The sequence below is a fragment of the Rhincodon typus genome, chromosome 3, assembly GCF_021869965.1.
Source record: "Rhincodon typus isolate 14 chromosome 3, sRhiTyp1.1, whole genome shotgun sequence".
NCBI classification, from domain to species: Eukaryota; Metazoa; Chordata; class Chondrichthyes; order Orectolobiformes; family Rhincodontidae; genus Rhincodon; species Rhincodon typus.
This window is the reverse complement of record NC_063334.1, coordinates 52,825,366-52,846,306: the sequence shown is the minus strand read 5'-3', so window position 1 is coordinate 52,846,306 and position 20,941 is coordinate 52,825,366. Positions and strand designations below refer to the sequence as shown.

The 20,941-nt window shown below is 40.0% G+C and overlaps 1 protein-coding gene and 1 long non-coding RNA gene across 2 annotated transcripts in view; one reads left to right on the top strand and one right to left on the bottom strand.

The window, feature by feature from the left end:
• Positions 1-20,941, bottom strand: part of LOC125481131 (aminopeptidase O-like) — a 158,642-nt gene that overhangs the window by 38,254 nt on the left and 99,447 nt on the right. The window contains exon 5 of the mRNA XM_048592290.1: positions 15,430-15,516. Within this exon, the coding sequence (XP_048448247.1) occupies positions 15,430-15,516 (87 nt within the window). The remainder of the gene's footprint in view (positions 1-15,429; positions 15,517-20,941) is intronic.
• The window catches only part of LOC125481137, a 12,123-nt gene continuing 5,956 nt past the window's right edge, over positions 14,775-20,941 (top strand). The window contains exon 1 of the long non-coding RNA XR_007261226.1: positions 14,775-14,934. This is a non-coding gene — a long non-coding RNA (uncharacterized LOC125481137). The remainder of the gene's footprint in view (positions 14,935-20,941) is intronic.

Here is a 20,941-nt window from a genome sequence, read left to right as displayed (position 1 = left end):
GGTATGTTGCTTCCCTGGTGCCAGGGTCAAGGATGTCACTTAGCAGCAGAAGCAGGACATTTTGAAAAGAAAGGGAGAATAGATAGAGGTCATAGTCCACATCTGTATAAACAAAGATAAAATGAGGAATGAGGCCCTGCAAGCAGAATATAAGAAACTAGGAAATAATTAAAAAGCAGCACATCAAAAATAGCAATCACAGAATTCCTCCCAATGCCACATACCGGTGAGATCACGGATAGGAGAATAGACCAATTGGATACCTGCCTGGAGGGATGGTGAACAAGGGAGGGATTTAGATTCTGGAGGCATTTTGACTGATTCTGGGGAAGATGGGATCTATACAAGCTACACTGGTTTTGCACCAGCAGGACCATAACAGTATCCTCTCAGAGGCCTTTGCTAGCACTGCTGGGGAAGTTTTGAACCAGAGGAGCAAGGGGAATGAGAACCTTGGTGGGGAGACAACATTGAAAAAGGCTAGCAGTAAATTGGGCCATTGTACAAAAAGGAATATAAAGATGTCAAAAAAGTGTAAAAGTACTATATATGAATTCACGGAGCATTTGCAAGAAGGGTCAAGTGATAATCTTGCCAAAGGTTCTTCAAGAAAGCGTCCAGTACAATAGAGAATTCATCACTGGGACAGAAAATGAAATAATGGAACTCAAGAATGGAGTCCTCAATGAAATAAATGAACTACAAAGAAACTACAAAAGGAGTGAGTTGGCTGCAATAGGTGGAATCACTTCATTAAAAGGCATTACTTGTAGATACCTGTGGTTAATATTTAAGGAATGAATACACACTTTGCAATCACTATGCACATCTTTTGAGCAAAGGAACACAACAGGGAAAGGAGCCAACTATGGCTAATAAAACAAATTAAACATTGTATTAAATTCTAAGCAAGTGAAGTAAAATAAAGCAAAGGAAGGCCAAAAGGCTGATTGTGAGGGGAAGAAACAGGATACAAGAGTAAACTTGCAAGGAACATAAAAGCAGATAATAAGAGCTTCTATAAGTACGTAAAAAGAAAATAATAAATGCAGACAAACTTAGGCTCTTTACAGTTTGAAATGGAAGAATTGATAATGGACAACAATGAAATGGCAGAGCAATTAAACAACTTCTTTAGTTCTGTCTTCACAGCAGAGGAAACAAGTAATTTCCCAGAAATGCTATGGAGGCAAGTGTGTATTGGGAAGGAAGAACTGAAAGAAATTAATATTAGCATAAAAATGGAGCAGAAGAACTTAATGGGAGTGAAAGTTGATGAAACTCCAGGGATTGATAATCTCTATCCCAGGAGAGAAAAGATGGTGACAATGGAAGTAATAGATGCATTGGTAGACATATTTCAAGATTCTGTAAAATTCCCAGCAGATTGGTAGGTGGTAAATGTAACCCCCTATTTAAGAAACAAGGGAAGGAGAAAACCAGGATATACAGACTGGTCACTCTAATATCAGGATTAGGGAAAAGGTTGAAATCTACTACAACAGATATGATAGCAGGACACTTGAAAAATACAAACAGGATTACTCAATGTCCATGTCATCAATGGTTTGATGAAAGAGACGTCATCAATTTAAACATTGTTAAAATGAGACTAGATTTGAAGCTCTTTGTCCTGCACTCATCATTATGTGATGCCTGGTGTGAAGACAGATGTCTCAGTGACTGAGAGATCACTCCAAACAACATGTCCCGTTGACCATTTGCAGGTGGCAGCATGTCACTCTTGCCAACCAGCTTGAGTTAGCATGCCTCAGAAAAATATGTTCATCATTTGAAGTAATTCTGCTTTGGAAACCATTTATTAAATAATCCAGACTGTGCTAACAGTTGCAGCCAAAACCAATTTAAGGTCATTAGCTGGGATTGCACACTGATGCACTCATCCATGCTGGACGCTATACATAAATACTCAGTACTCTGTTTTATGTAGGCAAAAGGAATCTATACATACATTGCACCTTTTTCAAAGAAGAGATCATTGAGACAGGAAAACTCTGTTGTATCCCTATGGAAACACCCTGAACAATCAGACACTACCCTCCTGGTCTGAAAATTAAGGTCAGCAGTTAACTGTTTTAGCTGCATTTCCATGCCAAGACATCTCAACTAATCAGCACTCTCAGTGTCAACTTTTATGGTCTGTTTTTTGCAAGCTATTTCTGATGAATGCAAGTCAAAAAGCTTGAACTTCCAGTCTATTTTAGCAATGTTGAAAGGGAAATCATGTTTGGCAAACAGACTGGAGGTTTTTGAGTGCATAACTACCAGAATTGATAAGAAAGAAAGTTATCGAGACTTTCAGAAAGCTTTTGATAAAGTCCCACACAAGAGGTTAGTCTGTAAAATCAAAGTACGTGGATTGAGAATTGATTAGCAGACAGGAAACAGAGTAGGAATAAACGGGTAATTTTCAGATTGGAAGGCATGTGTCGACTGGGGTACACCAGGGATCAGTGCCTGGACCCCAGATATTCACAATACAAATCAACGATTTGGATGAGGGCATCACATGTAATATTTCAAAATATTCTGACAACATAAAATTAGATGGAATCGTGAGGAGAATATAAAGAGCTTACAATGTGATTTAGACAAGTTAAACGAGTGGGGAAATGGTCCTATATCCAATGTAGTTTAGAGGAACATGAGGGGATCTCACTGAAGCACATAAAATTCTGACAGGGCTGCACAGACTGGGTACAGGAATTATGTTTCCTTTTGTTTGGGGGGATCCAGAAGAAGCCACAGTATCAGAATGTGCAGCAGGCCCTTTTGTACAGAGAAGAAATTTCTTGTCAACTTGTGGAATTCTCGACCACAGAAGGCAGTGGAGGCAAAGACACTACTTAAGGAAGAAATAGGCAGATTTCTAAAAGCTAAAGGTGTCAAGGGATATGGGGAAAGCACAGGAGTGTGACACTGAGATACAAGATCAACCATGATAATACTGAGCAAGCTTGACGGGGGCTATGGCTTAGTTCTGCTGTTATCTTCTTTAATTTTTATTTTTCCATTAAAATCTCTAAACGTTTGGGCTTCATATTGACTGTTGCTTTTTTTTTATTTTACCACCACAAAAGTTCATCAATTGTTATTTTTGGAGTGACTCTTTAAATATTGTCTGCTTAACCTAATTTCTCAGGAAATCCAGAAGTCAGATGTAAATGCAACGGCTGGGTTAAAAAGCTACTGACAAATGAACCACACTTACTTCGGGTTTTCTCAAATGTTAATGTGGCAATCTGTTACTCTCAACATGTCTTCAATTTAAATTTCCCTTCCCACTCAGGAACTGAAAAAATAACAAAAAACAATGAACACTGATTCCAAAAGGAACAGTCATGCTTGAGCAACTTCATTGAATCATTTTAAGGTACTGGTGCTACATTTACTTGAGGGCTGAGATTGAGGATAGACCCAGGAATAGTAAGTGATGGTGGTTGGGGGAGGGGGGTCACAAGTTGGGGAGGGAAGGAGAGGAGTATTGGTAGCACAGAAAGGGGAAGTGATTTTCAGTAGTTGTCCATTGCCTTCTGTTACCTGGTTCCTTGATCACACACCGTGTCTTTGATTAAGGAACGCCCCTTCTCTAGGGAGCCTAAAAGAAGCCTGGCTAGGTCTTGCTTGTCACACTCCCCTCATGACAAGCCTTCGCTGGCAACTAATTTATTATGAGCAGCAGTAGGGTTAAACCCTTAAACAGGTGGTGATTGGCTACTTTAGGGCTCCAACCAATGGTAGGGTAAGATGTCCACAGGCCTCTCCACCACAGACTTATTCAGGGTGGAGGTAGGGTTATGGCAGGGTCCCCTCATCCCATCCAACCACCATCCAGCTAGATTTAATGCCTCCCAACATCAAACTCACCATAGGGGAGGGCATAAGGTTCCATCAAGTACAGTTTAACTTTGAAAGGCTTTTGCTAAGGTGTCACCTAAAGACATGGAGTTAGACAGCAAGTAGCAGAACGTTTAGCAAACTGACTATAAAATTGAAAGGAGATGGTAAAGGTAGTTTCTCAGTTTTCAAACACAGGATGTGGAGTTCACAGAGTCAATGCTGGGACCATTGCTGTTCAATACTTGCATAAGAAACTTTGACTCAGGAATAATAAGTACGAGTTTAAAATTTGCAGAAAATATATATTAAAACATTCACTGATTTAATAAGAACTGCAACAAAAATAGACAACTATATTAATAAATTGTTTATTTGAGTTTCAAATGAGCTTGAACAAAACAATTGTGAGGTGGTACACTTGTTAAAGGAGGTTAGGCAACAAATCTCTTCAAAAGTAAGTGTTTAGAATGGAGTAGAGCGATCTTTGGATGCAGATAAATAATTCACAAAAAGTAGCAAAGCAGACTAATAAAACCATTAAAAAATTAGCAAGCATTGGAGAAGCATAAAGTTAATATAATTATACATCTAAAGTTATACATTAACTTGGATAGATAACATCAGAAGGAGCAGGAACTGATGGAACTAACAAAAGAAAGCAGTGGCAGAGCAGGGTTGAGACTAAGAGTGGGAGCAACTCAAAGTGGCCAGAAATTATATCAGACTTACGTCAGAGTGGAGTCAGTGCAGAGACAAAGGAGCAGCAGAACCCAAGTTTAAGTTACGAGAAGAGGCTCGATAGGCTGGGGCTTTTTTCCCTGAAGTGTGGGAGGTTGACGGGTGACTTTATAGAGGTTTATAAAATCATGATACGCAGAAGTGAGGAGACTAGCCAAGGTCTTCTCCTTAGGGTAGAGGAGTTCGAAACTAGAGGGTATAGGTTTAAGGTGAAAGGGGAAAGAATTAAAAGGAACCTGACGGGCAACATTTTCACAGGCAGTGGTGCATTTATAGAATGAACTGTCAGAGGACGTGGTAGATGCAGGTACAGTTACAACGTTTAAAAAAACATTGGACAGGTATATGAATTGAAAAGGTTTAGAGAGATATGGGCCAAATGCAGGCAAATGGGACTAGTTTAGTTTGGGAAACCTGGTCGGCATGGATGAGTTGGACCGAAGGGCCTGTTTCCATGCTGTATGACTCTATAACTCTACGAGCTTGTGATCAAGTGTAAATATTGAGATAAGGATCTTAGATAAGGAATAGACTAAGCAGATTATGTTTTTTAAAATACAGTTCAGTTTTCCAAGTTTTATATCTAATTTATTTAGGAAATAGTTTAATATAAAGGCTTGTAAAGGCACTTCAAGTCCTGTAAGAGTTTTGTCCCCTTATCTAAGGAAACACACTGGCATAGGAGGCAGTCCAGAGAAAGTTCACTTGGCTGATAGGAGGTGTGAAAGGGCTTTCTTATGATTATTCCATGCATTGTACGTTTTTACTGTCATACTAATGGATCATTTTCATGTTGTAAAGACCAGGTCTGTAACATAGTGGAGGTCGAGCCCCTCTGATAACTAAATCTGAAACACCCAGAGAAGCTCGCCTAGCCACATAATTTTTTAAGGGAAGTGTAAGAAGTGGTATAACCTGCCTCTGAACCTCCAATCTGTTATAAAGGGGAGGTTAAATGAAATGAACTGCTGACAGTCACTCTACAATCAACAAGTAACTATTGATTTACCTAACTCTAACAGTGCACAGATTAACAGAACTACTAACAAACCAAACAATTCCCCCTTAAATACTAACTGTTCCCAAATAAAAGAAAATTCTAATGTTTGCTTGTTCCAATAAATACAAGTCCCACTTATACAAATCAAATTAATAAAAAAACAAAATTTAGTCTCTCAATATTACAGCCAGGATACGTCTTCTGGAATGTTCTGTGCCTTCTCCGCCATTCTTCAGTCAGCAGCACCTTTCTCCAACAAATTCCTGTGTCAGGAATATTAGCTAACAGTGCCGCTGTGCTTTAGTCAGATGATGGTTTTCTGAGAGCTTAGAGAATTCTGTGACAGTTAGTGATTCTCTCTTTCGGGGTACTGGTTGTTAACTCTAACAGGTGGTAGTTGCTCTCACATCAATTGTCAAATGCCCTCTTCTTTTATACCCTTGATGACCTACTAATTTTTTACAGTAGAATTGGTCCTAGGTTGTCAAAACTATCAGATCAAATTTAATTGGTTTTTAGGTTAAAAGTGCCTGATTTAAAGTAATTGGCTGATTTTCAAACTGGTTGCCTTAACAACAAAACAAACCACTGCCTAGGTTTTTAATCACACAGCTTTTTGATACAAGAGCTACTGTGCACCTGCCCATTACTTAAAATCTCCAAGCCTAGAAAAACACATCTTTTAAAGGGACCACACACTTTTCTCTCCTATCACTTTACAAACATCAAATTCTAACAACCTGCCTTCCAAACCACAGAAACTCTACCCAACTTCGCAACAGACTGTAATATTAAGATCTGTGCCATTGTTCCTCTGATTACAACCGTTTTTTCTTTAGAATGTAGGACTATAAAAATAGTCTTAAAGTTGTCCCTAGAGTCTGGCAATTTTCTTCTCAATTTGAGCATATCAAAAAGCCATGTGCTAATTGCCAATGTAGGGAGTTGTCATACAGGAAAACATTCTGGATCCGTGACAATGAATTCCATGAATGGTCATCAGCCATAATTGTTACAACACCTGTGGGGAAACCATAAACCCAAAACAAACAAATTTACAGAATGCTCCCAAATGATGAAATTACCACAAGAATCCATCTTTGTAGCTTTTATAGTAACCAATGTAAACATGAAACACAAACATAAAGTGCTAGAAAAACTCAGCCGGTCTGGCAGCATCTACAGAAGGAGAAGCAGCGTTATTGTTTCAAGTCCACCCTTTGTCAGAACTGTCAGAGAGTGGAACAAAACTTCCTCAAGGGGGATATGCCTGAGAGAGATGTGGCAGCGTATTACAAAAATATAAACAAAAAACTGCGGATGCTGTCAGAAGGGTCTGTTCTGACAAGGGTCATTTGACTTGAAACGTTAACTCTGCTTCTCTCTTTACAGATGTAGCCAGACTTGCAGTTTCTCTAGCATTCTCTAGTTTGAATTTCAGATTTCCAGCACCCACAGTTTTTTGAATTTTTTTTAAGTCAAACATGAAACTGGCAAATGTTACTTCAAATGAAAAGGAACATTTCACTATAATTGGTTGATGAAACAACAAAATGTTTTACACAACCCCAAGTATTCATATCACTCCCAATGCAAACATGTAAGACAGTGCAATCACTCAGTGTTACAAATTCAATCAGTTTGGATACTTGTGGATGTGGTGCCAATCAAGTGGCTGTTTTGTTCTTTATAGTATCAAGCTTCTTGAGTGTTGTTGGAATTGCACTTGTCCAAGTAAGTGGGAAGTACTCCATCATAACCCCGACTTCTGTAGTGGGTGAACAGGCTTTGGGGATTCAGGATGAGAGTTACTCGGTACAGTGTTCCAATCCTCTGACCTATTCTTGTAGCTGCTGTGTTTATGCGGCGAGAGCAGTTGAGTTTCTTGATAATGACAACTCCCAGGATGTCGAGTGGGGCATTCAGTGAGGGTAATGTTGCTGAATGTAAAGGGGAGGTGGTTATATTGTCTCTTAATAGAAATGGAAATCACCTGGCATTTGTGTTGCATGAATGTAGTTTGTCATCTGTCACTCAAACCTAGATATTATCCAGATCTTGTTACATTTGAACATGGACTGCTTCAGCATCTGAGGAATCATGAATCGTGCTGAACAATGCACAATTATCTGCGAACATCCCCACGTGATCTTATGATTGAGGGGAGGTCATTGACGAAACAGCTGAAAATGGTGAGGCAGATGAAAATGGTTGTATGTCCAGCAGCTGAGATGACGGACCTCCAAAAGACAAAATTATCTTCCTGAATGTCAGGTATAACTCCAATCAGTGGAGAGTTTGCTCCTATTCCCACCAATGCATCACAAAGCAAAACAAATCCAACCCACTCAAATACTACCTAGACTACTTCCGATCATCAGTAAAGGGATGGAAGGAGTCCTCAACAATGCTATCAAGCTGCACCTGCTCAGCAATACCCTGCTCACTGATGGCTAGTTTGAGTCTGCCATAGCCATGCAGTTCCTGACCTCATTACAGCCTTGGTTCAAACATGGACAAAAATAGCTAAATTCCAAAGGTGAGGTGAGAGTGACGGACCTTTACATCAAGGCAGCATTCACCCAAGTGTGGCATCAAGATTTCCTAGCAAAATTAAAATCAATGGGTATCATAGGGCAAACTCTCCACTGGTTGGAGTCATAGTTGGCACATAGGAAGATGGTTGTGGTTCGAGTTCAATCATCTCAGCTGTAGCTGCAGAAGTTCCTCAGTGTAGTGTCCAGGTCTAACCTCTTCAGTTGCTTCATATATGACCTTCTGTTCATCATGAGGTCAGAAATGAAGATATTTGCCGCTGATTGACAAGATTCAGCACCACGTACTACCCCTTCAGATACTGAAGCAGTCCATGTTTAAATGCAACAAAGTCTGGACAATACCCAGAAAATTGCACATGGCAAGTAACATCTGTGCCACATGAATGCCAGGCAGTAACATCTCCAATAAGAGACAATATAATCACCACCCCTTGAGATTTAATGATGCTACCATCACTGAATCTCCCACTATCAACACCACTGTGGGTGTTACTTTTGACCAGAAGTTCAACTGGACTTGCCACATAAACACAGTGGCTACAAGTGCAGGTCAGATGCCAGGAATAATGTGGTGAATAACTCATTTCCTGACTCCCCAAAGCCTATCCACCATCTACAAGTCACTAATCACGACTGTGATGGAACACTCCCCACTTGCCTGAATGGGTGCAGCTCCAACAATACTCAAGAATTTTGACACTATTCAGGACAAAGCAGCCCGATTGATTGGCATCACACCCACAAACATCCACTCCATTCATCAACAATAAAGTAGTAGCGGAGTGTGCTATCTACAAGCCCCTTACACCCATTTCCATCTCGAATGTCAAGGGTAGCAGATACACAGGAACACTGTCACCTACAAGTTACCCTCCAATTTACTCAACATCATGACTTCGAAATATGTCATCATTCCTTTGTTGTTGCTGGGTCAAAATCTTGAAATTCCCTCCCTAACAGCATTGTGAGTCTAGTAAAATACATAAACTACAGCAGTTCATCAACTCCTTTTCAAGAGGGACTAGGGACAGCATTCATGCTCACATCCCATGAATGAATAAATTTTTAAAATAAAAGTTGCCTTAGAAATACTGAAAGCATTGGTCGTCACACTTCAAGGTTGTATAGACCATGGAATAGTTGCTATGGATTAGAGGGTAGCTAATATAACCTCACCATTTAAAAAAAAGGTGGACAGAAAACAGGAAACTATAGACCTGTCAGCCTGATGTTGGTAATGGGAATAAATCTAGAGTCCATTACAAAAGATTTACTAGCTGAGCACTTGGAGAACAGTGACAAGAAGAGACAAAGCAGGCAAAGATTTATGAAAGGGAAATCATGCTTGATAGATCTATTAGAATTTTGTACAGTTAACAAGAGTAAGCCAATGAATGTAGTTAATTTGGACTTCAGAAGGCTTTTGTCTAGCTTCCAATTGAAGCGCATGCGATTGGGAGTAGTACGTTGATGTGGATAGAGAACTGGCTGGCAGACATGAAACAAAGAGAAGGAAGAAACATCTTCTTCTGAATGGCAGTCATGACCAGTGGAGTACCACGGGGATCAGCACTTGGGGGGACCCCAGCTATTCATAATACATACTTTTTTAATATTTCAATAAGGGAACTAAATGTAACATCTCCAGATTTGCAGACAAAACAAAGCTGGGTGGGAGAATGAACTGAAGAGGATGCAGAGATGTTTCAGTATGATTTGGACAAGTTGAGTAAGTGGGAAATTGATCCTTATCTGAATGGCAATGAATTGGGAAAGGAGGAGGTGTTACAAGACCTGCGAGTCCTTGTACACAACTTGTTGACAGTAAACATGCAGATGCAGCAGTCAATGAAGAAGGCAAATGGTATGTTGACCTTCATAGTGAAAGAATTCATGTACAGGAGATAGGAGGTCCTGCTGTAAATGTATAGAGTCTTGGTAAGGCCTCACTTGGAGTGTTGTGTACAGTTTTGATCTGTTTTCTGAGGAAGGATGTTCTGGTAACAGTGGGAGTGCAACTAAGGTTATCAAACTGATTCCTGGGATAACAGGGCTAGTGTATGATTGAAGACTGGATCCGATGGGACTACGTTCACTGGATTTTAGAAGGATGAGGAGAGATCACATAGAAATCTGTGAAATTTCAACAGGAGAAGGCAGACTAAAGGATGCTCCCAATGACTCAGGAATCTAGGGGTCATAGTTTAAGGAGATAGAATAGGGTATTTAGGACTGAGCTGAGGAGAAATTTCTTCACCCAAAAAATGAGAGCCTTTGGAATTCTCTGCCACAGAAAGGCCAAAACTTTGAATGTTTGCGAGGAGGAGCTAGGTAATAGTTCTTAGGGCTAAAGGGACCATAGAGTTTTGGGAGAAAGTGGGAACAGGAGTCTGAATTAGACGATCAGCCACACTTCTAATGAATGGCTAGCAGGCTCAAAAGTGCTAAATGGCCTATTCTAGTTTCTATTTTTATGTTTCTATTGATATTGATATTAATTCATATCTCCTTAATACAGCTTACACATTAAGCTCTTCTTAAAGGAAAAGACATCCCAAATATCCAAAAGGAAATTAATAGTGTGGCAAACGATGGCACCCCAAGATCGATTAATGAGGTAATAGAACATAGGTCATGCTTGATACACCAGAGACGTAGTAACAGAGTTCTCAAGTCAGTTCAGAGTTTTAGGGCCAGTTATTATTTCTTGTCCATTTCATCCTGTTAATTACAGGCTAGCATAGAATATGCTAAAGCATTTACTACATCTTTCCTGCTTTTGAAACCCTATGTCAGGGCTCATACCAAAACACTATCATAGCTTGGCTTCCCCCATTTGGTCATTGGATTCTGAAATCAACACCTTGGTTGCACTCACACAGTATTATCATCAAGGCTAACCAGGAAACAGGAGTATGACTTGGCAGTCCATATGGAGAAAACCAATCGCAATACTTTAGGTGTCAACTGGTCTGTTTCTGTGTTGTAAAGTTCTGCAAATATGTTCCAAATATTACCTGCTTGTATGCTGTTTTAGTAAATTAATATTGCACTGTATGGATAATTTTGTCAACACTGTAAAATGAGCTGTACTAAGTGTTTTGTCTATATGAAACAGGCATGTGTGTTACGTTTTCCATCCACCAAATTAATAAGATATAACAAAAAGATTCTGAGTAAATAACACCTGTGACAAAACAGCAAAAACATCCCTTTAAAGCGAAGTGTTTCTGAATGGCCTACGGACATGGAAAGATGCTATTAATGTATTCCTTTCTTATGTAAACTCCATTCCACAGCATTATCACGAAAACATAAGTAAATGCTCATCCTAAACTATGTTGTGGCTGTATGATTGATAAATACGTGCCAAGCAATCTAACACCTGGACTGGTAAGCTAAATATTAGTTCTGTTTATCTCAGTCTTCATATTCAGCAACTAATGTGACAGGAAAACACAACAGCATAACCTCACACAGCACGCTCCAAGCTAGACTGTGTACATGTTCTACATCCTGTTTGCTTGCTCATTAGCATCGTTCCCCCTTCATAGTATATGACTACATGCATGTATAAAACTGCTTAATCAGTGCGTAATTGCATGGACTCCACATGTTACTCGGGTTACCTATTCCCCCACAGAAGACTCATTACTTGGGTATTCTTCACTTGTAGATATATTGGTATCTGGCATATTGTTGGAGAGCCGACTGTTTTCATGGTACATTTCATTCAGTGGGTTTACCTTTGGATGTGTTTTATGCACAACTGAAATGCTGGATGCTATATGTTCACACTTGATTTCAGTTTTGTGACCTCATAGGAGCCATGTTCACCGCACACTCTAGACTTTTCTGTGGGGGAACAGGTAACCCGAGTAAGATGCAGAGTCCATGCAATTACATGCTGATTAAGCAGTTTCATACATGCATGTAGTCATACGCCAGAAGACCATAAGTTGTGGGAGCAGATGTAGGCCATTCAGCCCATTGAGTCTGCTTTACCTTTCAATTAGGTCATGTAATTTCCTTACTGATTAAAAATCTGTCTCTCTCAACCTTGAATTTTCTTAATGGCCAGACTCAATAGCTCTGTGATAAAGAATCCCAGAGATTAGTAAGCTCTGGTGGGTGGTGGGCACAGTCACAGAGATAATGAATGTGAAGTATAGCAGAGTAGAAGGTGGCACAAACACTTGCTGAATGGAAAAGGTCATTGACCTTCTTCCCATATTGTTTTGCATTCCTCCAGACAGCCGAGACACCACCAAACCAGATGTCAACTTCAGACTAGACTGTTGTATCTGGTGTTGTTACCTACTCTGTTAGGCCTGGGGTAAGATGATGCCCACTTTGGTACCATTGCATCTAGCAGAACTTCCAGGACCCTGCCCAAAGAGGGTTGTAATTTTCCATTCTCTGCCATGTACAGGGCAAATATCATGAACTACACAAGACAGCTGTGCACTAACTGTGCGTATCTGGGTACATAATGGCTTTCTAAATATGGCATAGCATCAGGGATGCCAGTCAATTCCAGAATATCCTAGCAGTGCTGAGTTGTTTTGGGAACAATGCAAAGTAAGGTGGGGATAAAATCTAATGAGGCACACCATAGGGGCAGAGTAGATAGTGAATGAGGCAAATTTGTAAGATGCACTGCAAAAACTCACCAGGCCTTGTGAAGAGAAACCCTCATGACACATGAAGAAACTTAATCATAGAAAACATAAGATTCATCCCTATTTGCATATTACAGGCATACTTGAGTTGCCCTTCAATTGTCTGATGGCTGGAAACTTGGAATAATAGTTAGAAAATGGTTGCCATGCATAGTGATTGGAATCAGGTGGATCTTCTTGACTACAAGATCCTTGATGGGCCCAGATTAACAACCTCAGTCAGGAATCCCTGGCTGACGAACATAAACAGGGGATTTAAAAATCTCCTCAGTTCGGGAGACTGACTCCAGCTGGGTGGCTAAAGCCAGTGTACTGTGCACCAGTAAATAAAGGGTGACTTGGTGATGGGATACTGGTTTCTGTGCAGTTATTTCACCATGGAAGTACCTAACATTTTGCAATTTTAAACGAAAAATGTGATGGAATTTCATGAGGATGCAGAAGTTTTGTTTTGATATGGTTGGTAACTCTAGCATGCTTTGCACATCTGAACTCCCCACCTACATGACATCTCCCAGACCATTAACAACCTCATCATCTCAGGAGATCTCCCGTCCACTGCCTCCAACCTCATAATTCCCCAACTCCACACTGCCCATTTCTATCTCCTACCCAAAATTCATAACCCCGACTGCCTCGGTCGACCCATTGTCTCCGCCTGCCCCTGCACCACCGAGCTCATCTCCTCCTACCTCAACTCTGTTCTTTCCCCTTTGCTCCAGGAACTCCCCACGTACATAACAGTGCCTGCCTTCTCAATATCATTGTTGATCCTTGGCCAACAAACTACTTGCCAGGTGCCTTATTGGCTTTCTGCCCTCGTGCTTTGTTAAATGGTGACAATATTTTCAAGTGAAGATCTTCAAGTACAAGCACCTGCTTTCCTTTGAAAATCACACCTCCTGAAATACCTCTCCGTGGTCACCTCTTTGCGATCAAAAATAGTCACAATACTGAGCTCCACACATGCCAGCAACCATGCTATTGTTGGTTCACTCATATCCACCAGGTAAAATAGTTAATAGTTTATAAAATTTACCATAGGTGCATTTCAATGTCGATGTATCAATACAAGCTAACGCATGGCCCATTATATGCAGCTAACCTTCCCGTCATAGGTTGTATCATTGACTTCCAACTATCCAAATACATATTCTTCAGGATGCTGACGAACACTATGTCACTATTCTTTGGGATATGGACGCTGATAATAATAAAATTTTCTAACTGTTTCGCTTCATCCACATTTCGTGTCACACTCACAATGTAGATAATCTGTTATCTTTCTAGGCAGAAGATTGTTCCGCTCTGATCAGTCTGGCCACTATCACTATGTGTGTGCTTGTGCTTACATGGCTCTCTGACACACACTCTGTTGTTGTTGCCAGCATGATGCCCATGGTTTTTGTTTGGTTGTGTTTTATAGCCGCCTTTGGTCGCACCTCTGGGACCAGATTTCCTAGACATTTCTAGAAGGATGATCACATTTAATGATAAAAGTTAGCAGAACAAAGGATTCTCACAAAAAAGTCATCAAGACCAAATTTGAGGGCTCTGAAGTTGTCTTCAGAGAAGACAATGAACCATAAGGCAATACCTACACTGAGAGCAAAGTTTGCCACCTCACTCGAATTGGGGTAGTATTTGTTTCAAGCCAAACTCGGAGTTAAAGTTAGGGTTAAATATGAATTTATTTCAAGTTAAAGTGAAGTTAAATGAAGTGAGTTAATATTGAAGTTAAACTAAATGAAGTTAGAAGTAAATGTTGCAATGAATTTATATTTTATATTGAATGCTTGTACCTAAGGAGTTAAACAAAGAAATGGTTTGTTTAATTAAAGTCTGAGAAAACGCCCTGTCTTTTGTCACACAAGGGAAGAATACCTGAGAGAAAGGTTTGTGTACTTTCTGGTAACAAAGCCAAATCACATTAGGACTGCATGGCTGATTACGGTATCCACCTTGAGAGTTCTGGCACTCAATTAACTAAAAGAACAGCACTTCAAACATACTTTCAGTCAATTAGAGTTTAACCATTCCAAGGAGGACCCTTCTTCAAAATAGATGTTGTGAATTGGAAAAGTAAAAGAAACTGGTAAGCAAAATCATCTACAAAATCATTTTTCCTTCAAGACGATTCTGACTAGTTGGAACAGTTAACATTAGTTATAAGTAAAAGTCAAATGACATTCAAACTAAAAGCAGATGTGATGGCATATGTGAATGAAAATATGAGAAACACTAAACGGAGAGGAAGGCAGAATAAGCAAAATAGAAGACAGGATGAAGGTAACTTCACAATTTTTAAACGTATTCATTGCTTTCTAAATGTATGATAGTAGGTGGTTATGAAAACAGTAATAAAGACATCCTAGACATCTAATATACTTTATTGCTGCATTAATAGAATTTATTGCAGTACCACAGTAGGTGAAGTGGAAACACCTTTAAAACAAAATCTCAGAGCAAGAATTATATCCTGGAAACTATTGTTTGCTTTTAGAAATTTACAAGTGTTTTTAACATGTTTTTCTTCTAAGTTTTATTTTTGTATGTTTTCTTTTTTTAAATACGTACTTAAATACAGTACCTGATCCTGCTCCAAAAACTTTATCAAGTCCCCGTATGCAACTGTGTGTTTATGTTTAATGACCAGCTCATACCAACGATGACGCACCTGTGAAATAATCCAAGATTTTATATAATTTAGGTGGGATTAAACAAAGATTTATCTAAAGCATATACAATGAGATGTTTACAAAACGCAAGTTCACAATTAACTTCAGTACCTAGGAGCAATTGAACAAGTTGCAATAATAAACAAAAAACTGGCGCAGGATTACATTTTCATGGTCAGCATCATTACTTTATTGCATACTGTACTGCACGTGAAGATATCCAGCAGGTTAACAGATACAGCATTACATGAGAGACATAGATAAGGTGAATAGCAAAGGTCTTTTCCCTAGGAGAGTCCAAAACTAGAAGATATAGGTTTGAGGTAGAGGGGAAATATTTAAAAAGGATCTGAGGGTCAACTTTTTCAATAGAGGGTGGTGTACATATAGAATGAACTGTGAGAGGAAGTGGTAGGGGTAGGTACAATTACAGCAATTAAAGGATATTCAGAGGGACATAGACAGGAAAGATATGAGGGATATGGGCCAAACACAGGCAAATGGGACTAATTTAGTTTGGGAAACCTGATCTGCAAGGACGAGTTGGACTGAAGGGTCTGTTCCTGTGCTGTGTGACTCTATGACTTTACCTCCATTGGGAAAAAAATTTTTGTTTAGAGTAGGATGCATATTAGCTGTCAAAATGTCAATTAGCTGTACTAAAGCAGTAGCGGGCAGCTGATTAGAAATTTTAAAGACTTTACTGAAGGCTCTGTTCATTTATGATTTCACAAATTGTTGTAACACATTATAATTAGGAAATAAATTGATTCAATTCCCGTGATGTCAAGAAATGGCTGAAGGCAGTAGTTACTGAAAAGATAATGGACACTGACAACATTCCATCAATAGTACTACAGGCTTGTTCCGCACCCCTAGACAAACTAATGCAGTACAGCTACAGCAATGGTACCAATGTACTCCATTGGCTGGAGTCTTGTCTAGCATAAACAAAGATAGTTGTGGTTGTTGAAGGTCAATAATGTCAGACCGAGAACATTACAGCACGAGTTCCTCAGAGTAAATATTTTCTACTAACCTGTTCAGAGATGTTATTTCACACCTCTGTAGCAGGTGGAACTTGAACTTGGACCTCCTGGATTAGAGTAAGAGATACTGACTCTGCACCACATAAGCCCTCGAGCTCCTCATGTAGGTTCCTAGGCCTAATTACCTTCAGTTGATTCCTTCTATCATGCTGTCAGAAGCAGGGATCCTTGCTGATGATTGCACAGGGATCAGCACCATTTGCAACTCCTCGGATACTGAAGCCGTCCATGCCCAAACGCAGCGAGATCTGGACAATACCCACATTTATGCTGACATATGGCAAGTAACATTTATGCCACACAAGTTCCAGGCAACAATCATCTCCAACAAGAGAGATTCTAACCATTACTTCTTGATGTTTAATGTCATTACATCACTGAATCCCCCACTATGAAAATTCTAAGGATTACCCTTAACCAGAAGTTGAACTAGACCAGCCATATAAATATTGTAGCTGCAAGAGCAGATCAGAACCTAGGAATTTTGTGGCAATTAACTCATCTCCTGTCTCCACAAAACATGACCTGCAAGGCACAAGTCAAGAGTCAGATTGTCACTTGCATGTATGTGTACTGTACATTCAAAAAGTTTGATCCATGCAGAACAAAACATCCCACTCACCACCTTCAACATTCACTGTCTTCAACACTGGCATATAGTGGAAGCACTGCATACTATCTTTAAGATGCAGTGCAGCAACTCACTAAACCTCCTTTGATAACACCAACCAAATCCACAATCTCTAACAACCAGAAAGATAAAGGCAGTAGGTGCATGTGAAAACCACCATATTTAAAACCCCTGAAAGCCACACACCAGGCTGTTCCTTCAATGTCACTGGGATAAACTACTGGAATTTCCTTCCTAAAAGCACTGTAGATGTACCCCTAGATTACATGAACTACAGTAATTCAAGAAAACAGGTCACTGTCCTTCTCTAATTGCCCTGGAGAAGGTAATGATGCACATGTCTCATAAACAAATATGAAAACAGAATATTTTAAGATCTCCAACAGTCCAATCACTGATTTCGAATTTAGCTTAGGCGCATTCATATAATGTTTATTTTAGCTGCTGAATCATTGGATTATAGCCAATGGGATGATTTTATAAATGAAAAAAATTCATATCAGGAATTTAATATTTACTGTAACTTTTCAAATTCTTCAAAACACCTTTTAAAACCTATTTGGTTTCCCTAATTTTTTGTCTCTTCTCCTTCAAAACCAGTAAAAATGTGGGACTGTACTGTATCTTTAAGAGATGTGTTTTGTCCTGTGTACCCTGCAGAGGCATGTTGTCACACTAGTGCCAAAATATTTCCTTCAGACAGGCAGTTAATAGACAGCTTTGAGCTCTCCCTTGGTGTTTTCTTTTAAATTGAGACAAAAGAATCATGAATGGGCAGGGACAGGTTCACGCAGACCCAGAAGACTTTAGTTTTGCTCTTGGTTAGTTGAACAATGTTTTGCTGGCTGCTGGGGCTGAAAGCTTGAGCTTTCTGCTGCTAGAGTGAAGTCTTAGACAGAAAGGCTTCCTCTTAAAAATCAAAAGGGGCAGATTTTTTTCGGTGTTTCTTTCTACTGGGCTGTCTAGTATTTCCATAAGTTTTCTTTTTTATTTCAAATATATTTGCAGTATTTTTCTTTTACTGCTTGTGAATTACTGTGCTTTTAGTTCATATTGTTTTTAAATATCTTTCCATTGCATAAGGGAGTTGGGATGTCATGTTGCGGCTGTACTGGGCATGGGGGAGACCATTTATAAAATACTGCGTACAATTCTGGTCACCCTACTAGAGGAAGGATATTATTAAATTGGAGATAGTTCAGAAAAGATTTACAACGATGTTGCCAGGACTGGAAAGTTTGAGTTATAAGGACAGGTTGGGACTCTTTTCACTAGACCCTGGGAGGTTGAGGGGGTGATCTTAAAGAGATTTATAAAATCATGAGGGGCATAGATAAGGTGAGAACAGAAAGATTTAAAAGGGATTTGAGGGGAAATTTTTTCACACACAGGGTGGTTTGCACTTAGAATTATCTGCCCAAGGAAGTGGTAATTGCAGGCACACAGTTACAACATTTAAAAGGCATTTGGACAAGTACATGGATAGGAAAGGTTCAGAGGGATATGGACTAAATGCAGGCAAGTAGGACCACTTTAGCTTGGGAAACTTGGTTGGCATAGATGGGTTGGACTGAAGGGTCTGCTTTCATGCTGTATGACTCTATGACTGGAGGGAACAGCATGTGAGAATAATAACTGCGTTGCCAAATGGTCTTTGCCAATGGTGTGTTTATGGGACATTGCTTATATTGGAACAGTTGATTAGTGGTTAAGTAACACATTACTTCGTGAAGTATTTCAATAGAGTAAAGTTATGCCAATTCTTCTTTTTGTTGTTTTTAAACTGCATTGTAAGAATAAAGTGTGTTTTGGTTAAAGCTTAGTGGTGGACCAATCGAATCATATCTGGCACAGAGTGCCTTACACTTGTCTTCTAAAAAATATTACATTTAGGATCTGGCCTGAACTATAACAGAAGGATGTGGTGATCAGGACATCTATCAGAAACAGAAACAGAAATTACTGGAAAAGGTCAGCAGGTCTGGCAGCATTTGTGGAGTGAAATCAGCGTTAACATTTTGGGTCCAGTGACCCTTCCTCAGAACTGAGAGTAGCTAGGAAAGTGTTGGTTTATATGCAGCAGATTGGGTTGGCGGGAGGGGGGTGGTGAGTGTGTACGTGGGCTAAAGAGTAAACAATAGTTGGGGATAGAGCCCAAAGAGAGCGAAGGACAGTTGGACAGACAAAGTAGTGGATAACGATCCAGCCAGGAGGGTGAATAGCTATTAATGGAGACTGTTAGTGGCTAACAAAGGGTATCTATCAGCCTATTTATCCGTTGTTTAATTAGAATTCTAATGCTATGAACAAAAGAGCACTTGATGCACGGAACAGAGTGACAATATGCTCTGAAAGCATTCTAGTTAAGTGAAGGAATACACACTTGGACATCACAGGCCCAGGCACAGCTCCTGGGAATGACATATGTATGCCATAGTTTACATTGCCCTCTGTGCAAACCATTGTTAAGAAATTGAGGGTAGTATTTAATGCACGTGACAGGGGTCTCGACCAGCAGCTTGATAGCTATCAAGAGTTCCCAGAGCTTCCTCTCCAGAAGACTGAACATATTAAATGAATGCCTATTAAGAGCTGCCAGTCAGAGGTCAGCAGGTATAAATGCTGGCACCAGCAATAAGGAAGCTGCGTCTTCTCCCAGCAATGCCACCCACGGAGACCCCAGATCAATTACTGTCTCCAGCCAAAGGTGTGCAAGGGCATGATGTGGCGGTCATGTTGTGGGACTCATGAGGAGATATAACGGGAGGAGTAGATCATTTCAACCCTCGAGGCTGATGCACCAGTCAATAAGATCATCATACGACTCTCCTTTTCTTTAAATATTCCTTTTTTTACCTTTGTATCAAAATCTGTACAATTAGCAACAGTAAAATGACACACCTGGACAAACATTTGAAAAACTGAATGGCCACAAACTTTACACAATTAGGAATGAACAATAAATGCTGGGATTGTCAACAGTGCCCACATCACATGAACAAATCAAAAGAACGGTGGCTCAGTGGTTAGCACTGCTGCCTCACAGCACCAGGGACCCAGGTTCAATTCCACCTTCGGGCAACTGTGTGGAGTTTGCAGATTCTCCCTGTGTCTGCTCTGGGTTTCCTCTCGGTGCTCCGGTTTCCTCCCACAGTCCAAAGATGTGCAGGGTAGGTGGATTAGCCGTGCTAAATTCCCGATAATGTCCATCGATGTTTAGGTTAGGTGGGTTAGACATGGGGAAATGCAGGGGTAGGGGAATGGGTCTGGGTGGGATGCTCTTCGGAGAGGCAGTGTAGACTTGTTGGGCCGAATGGCCTGTTTCCACACTGTAGGGATTCTATGATTTATATTCACATGTAAGTTGCTGGCACTCAGTGCACACACAGGATGTTTGAGGAAAAACAGACTAAGTGAACCAGATGGTTGATCAAAAGAATTACCATAAAATTGAGGCAAGTGGAACGTTACAAGAAACAACTGGAGTCCACCAGTCAGGAAATGGTTGAAAAAAGATGCAAGGGGTAATCAGAACATGAAGCAAGACAGACATTTATTTTGATAAACATGTACAATGTATGAATGTTGATGGAAAGCTAAAGTTGAAGCTAAAGCAGACTATGATTCTTACTGAACACAATGCTAAACAGGCCTAGCAGAAATCAACAAACCAAATACATAGGGAAGTATACACACACACACACACACACACACACACACACACACACACACACACACACACAC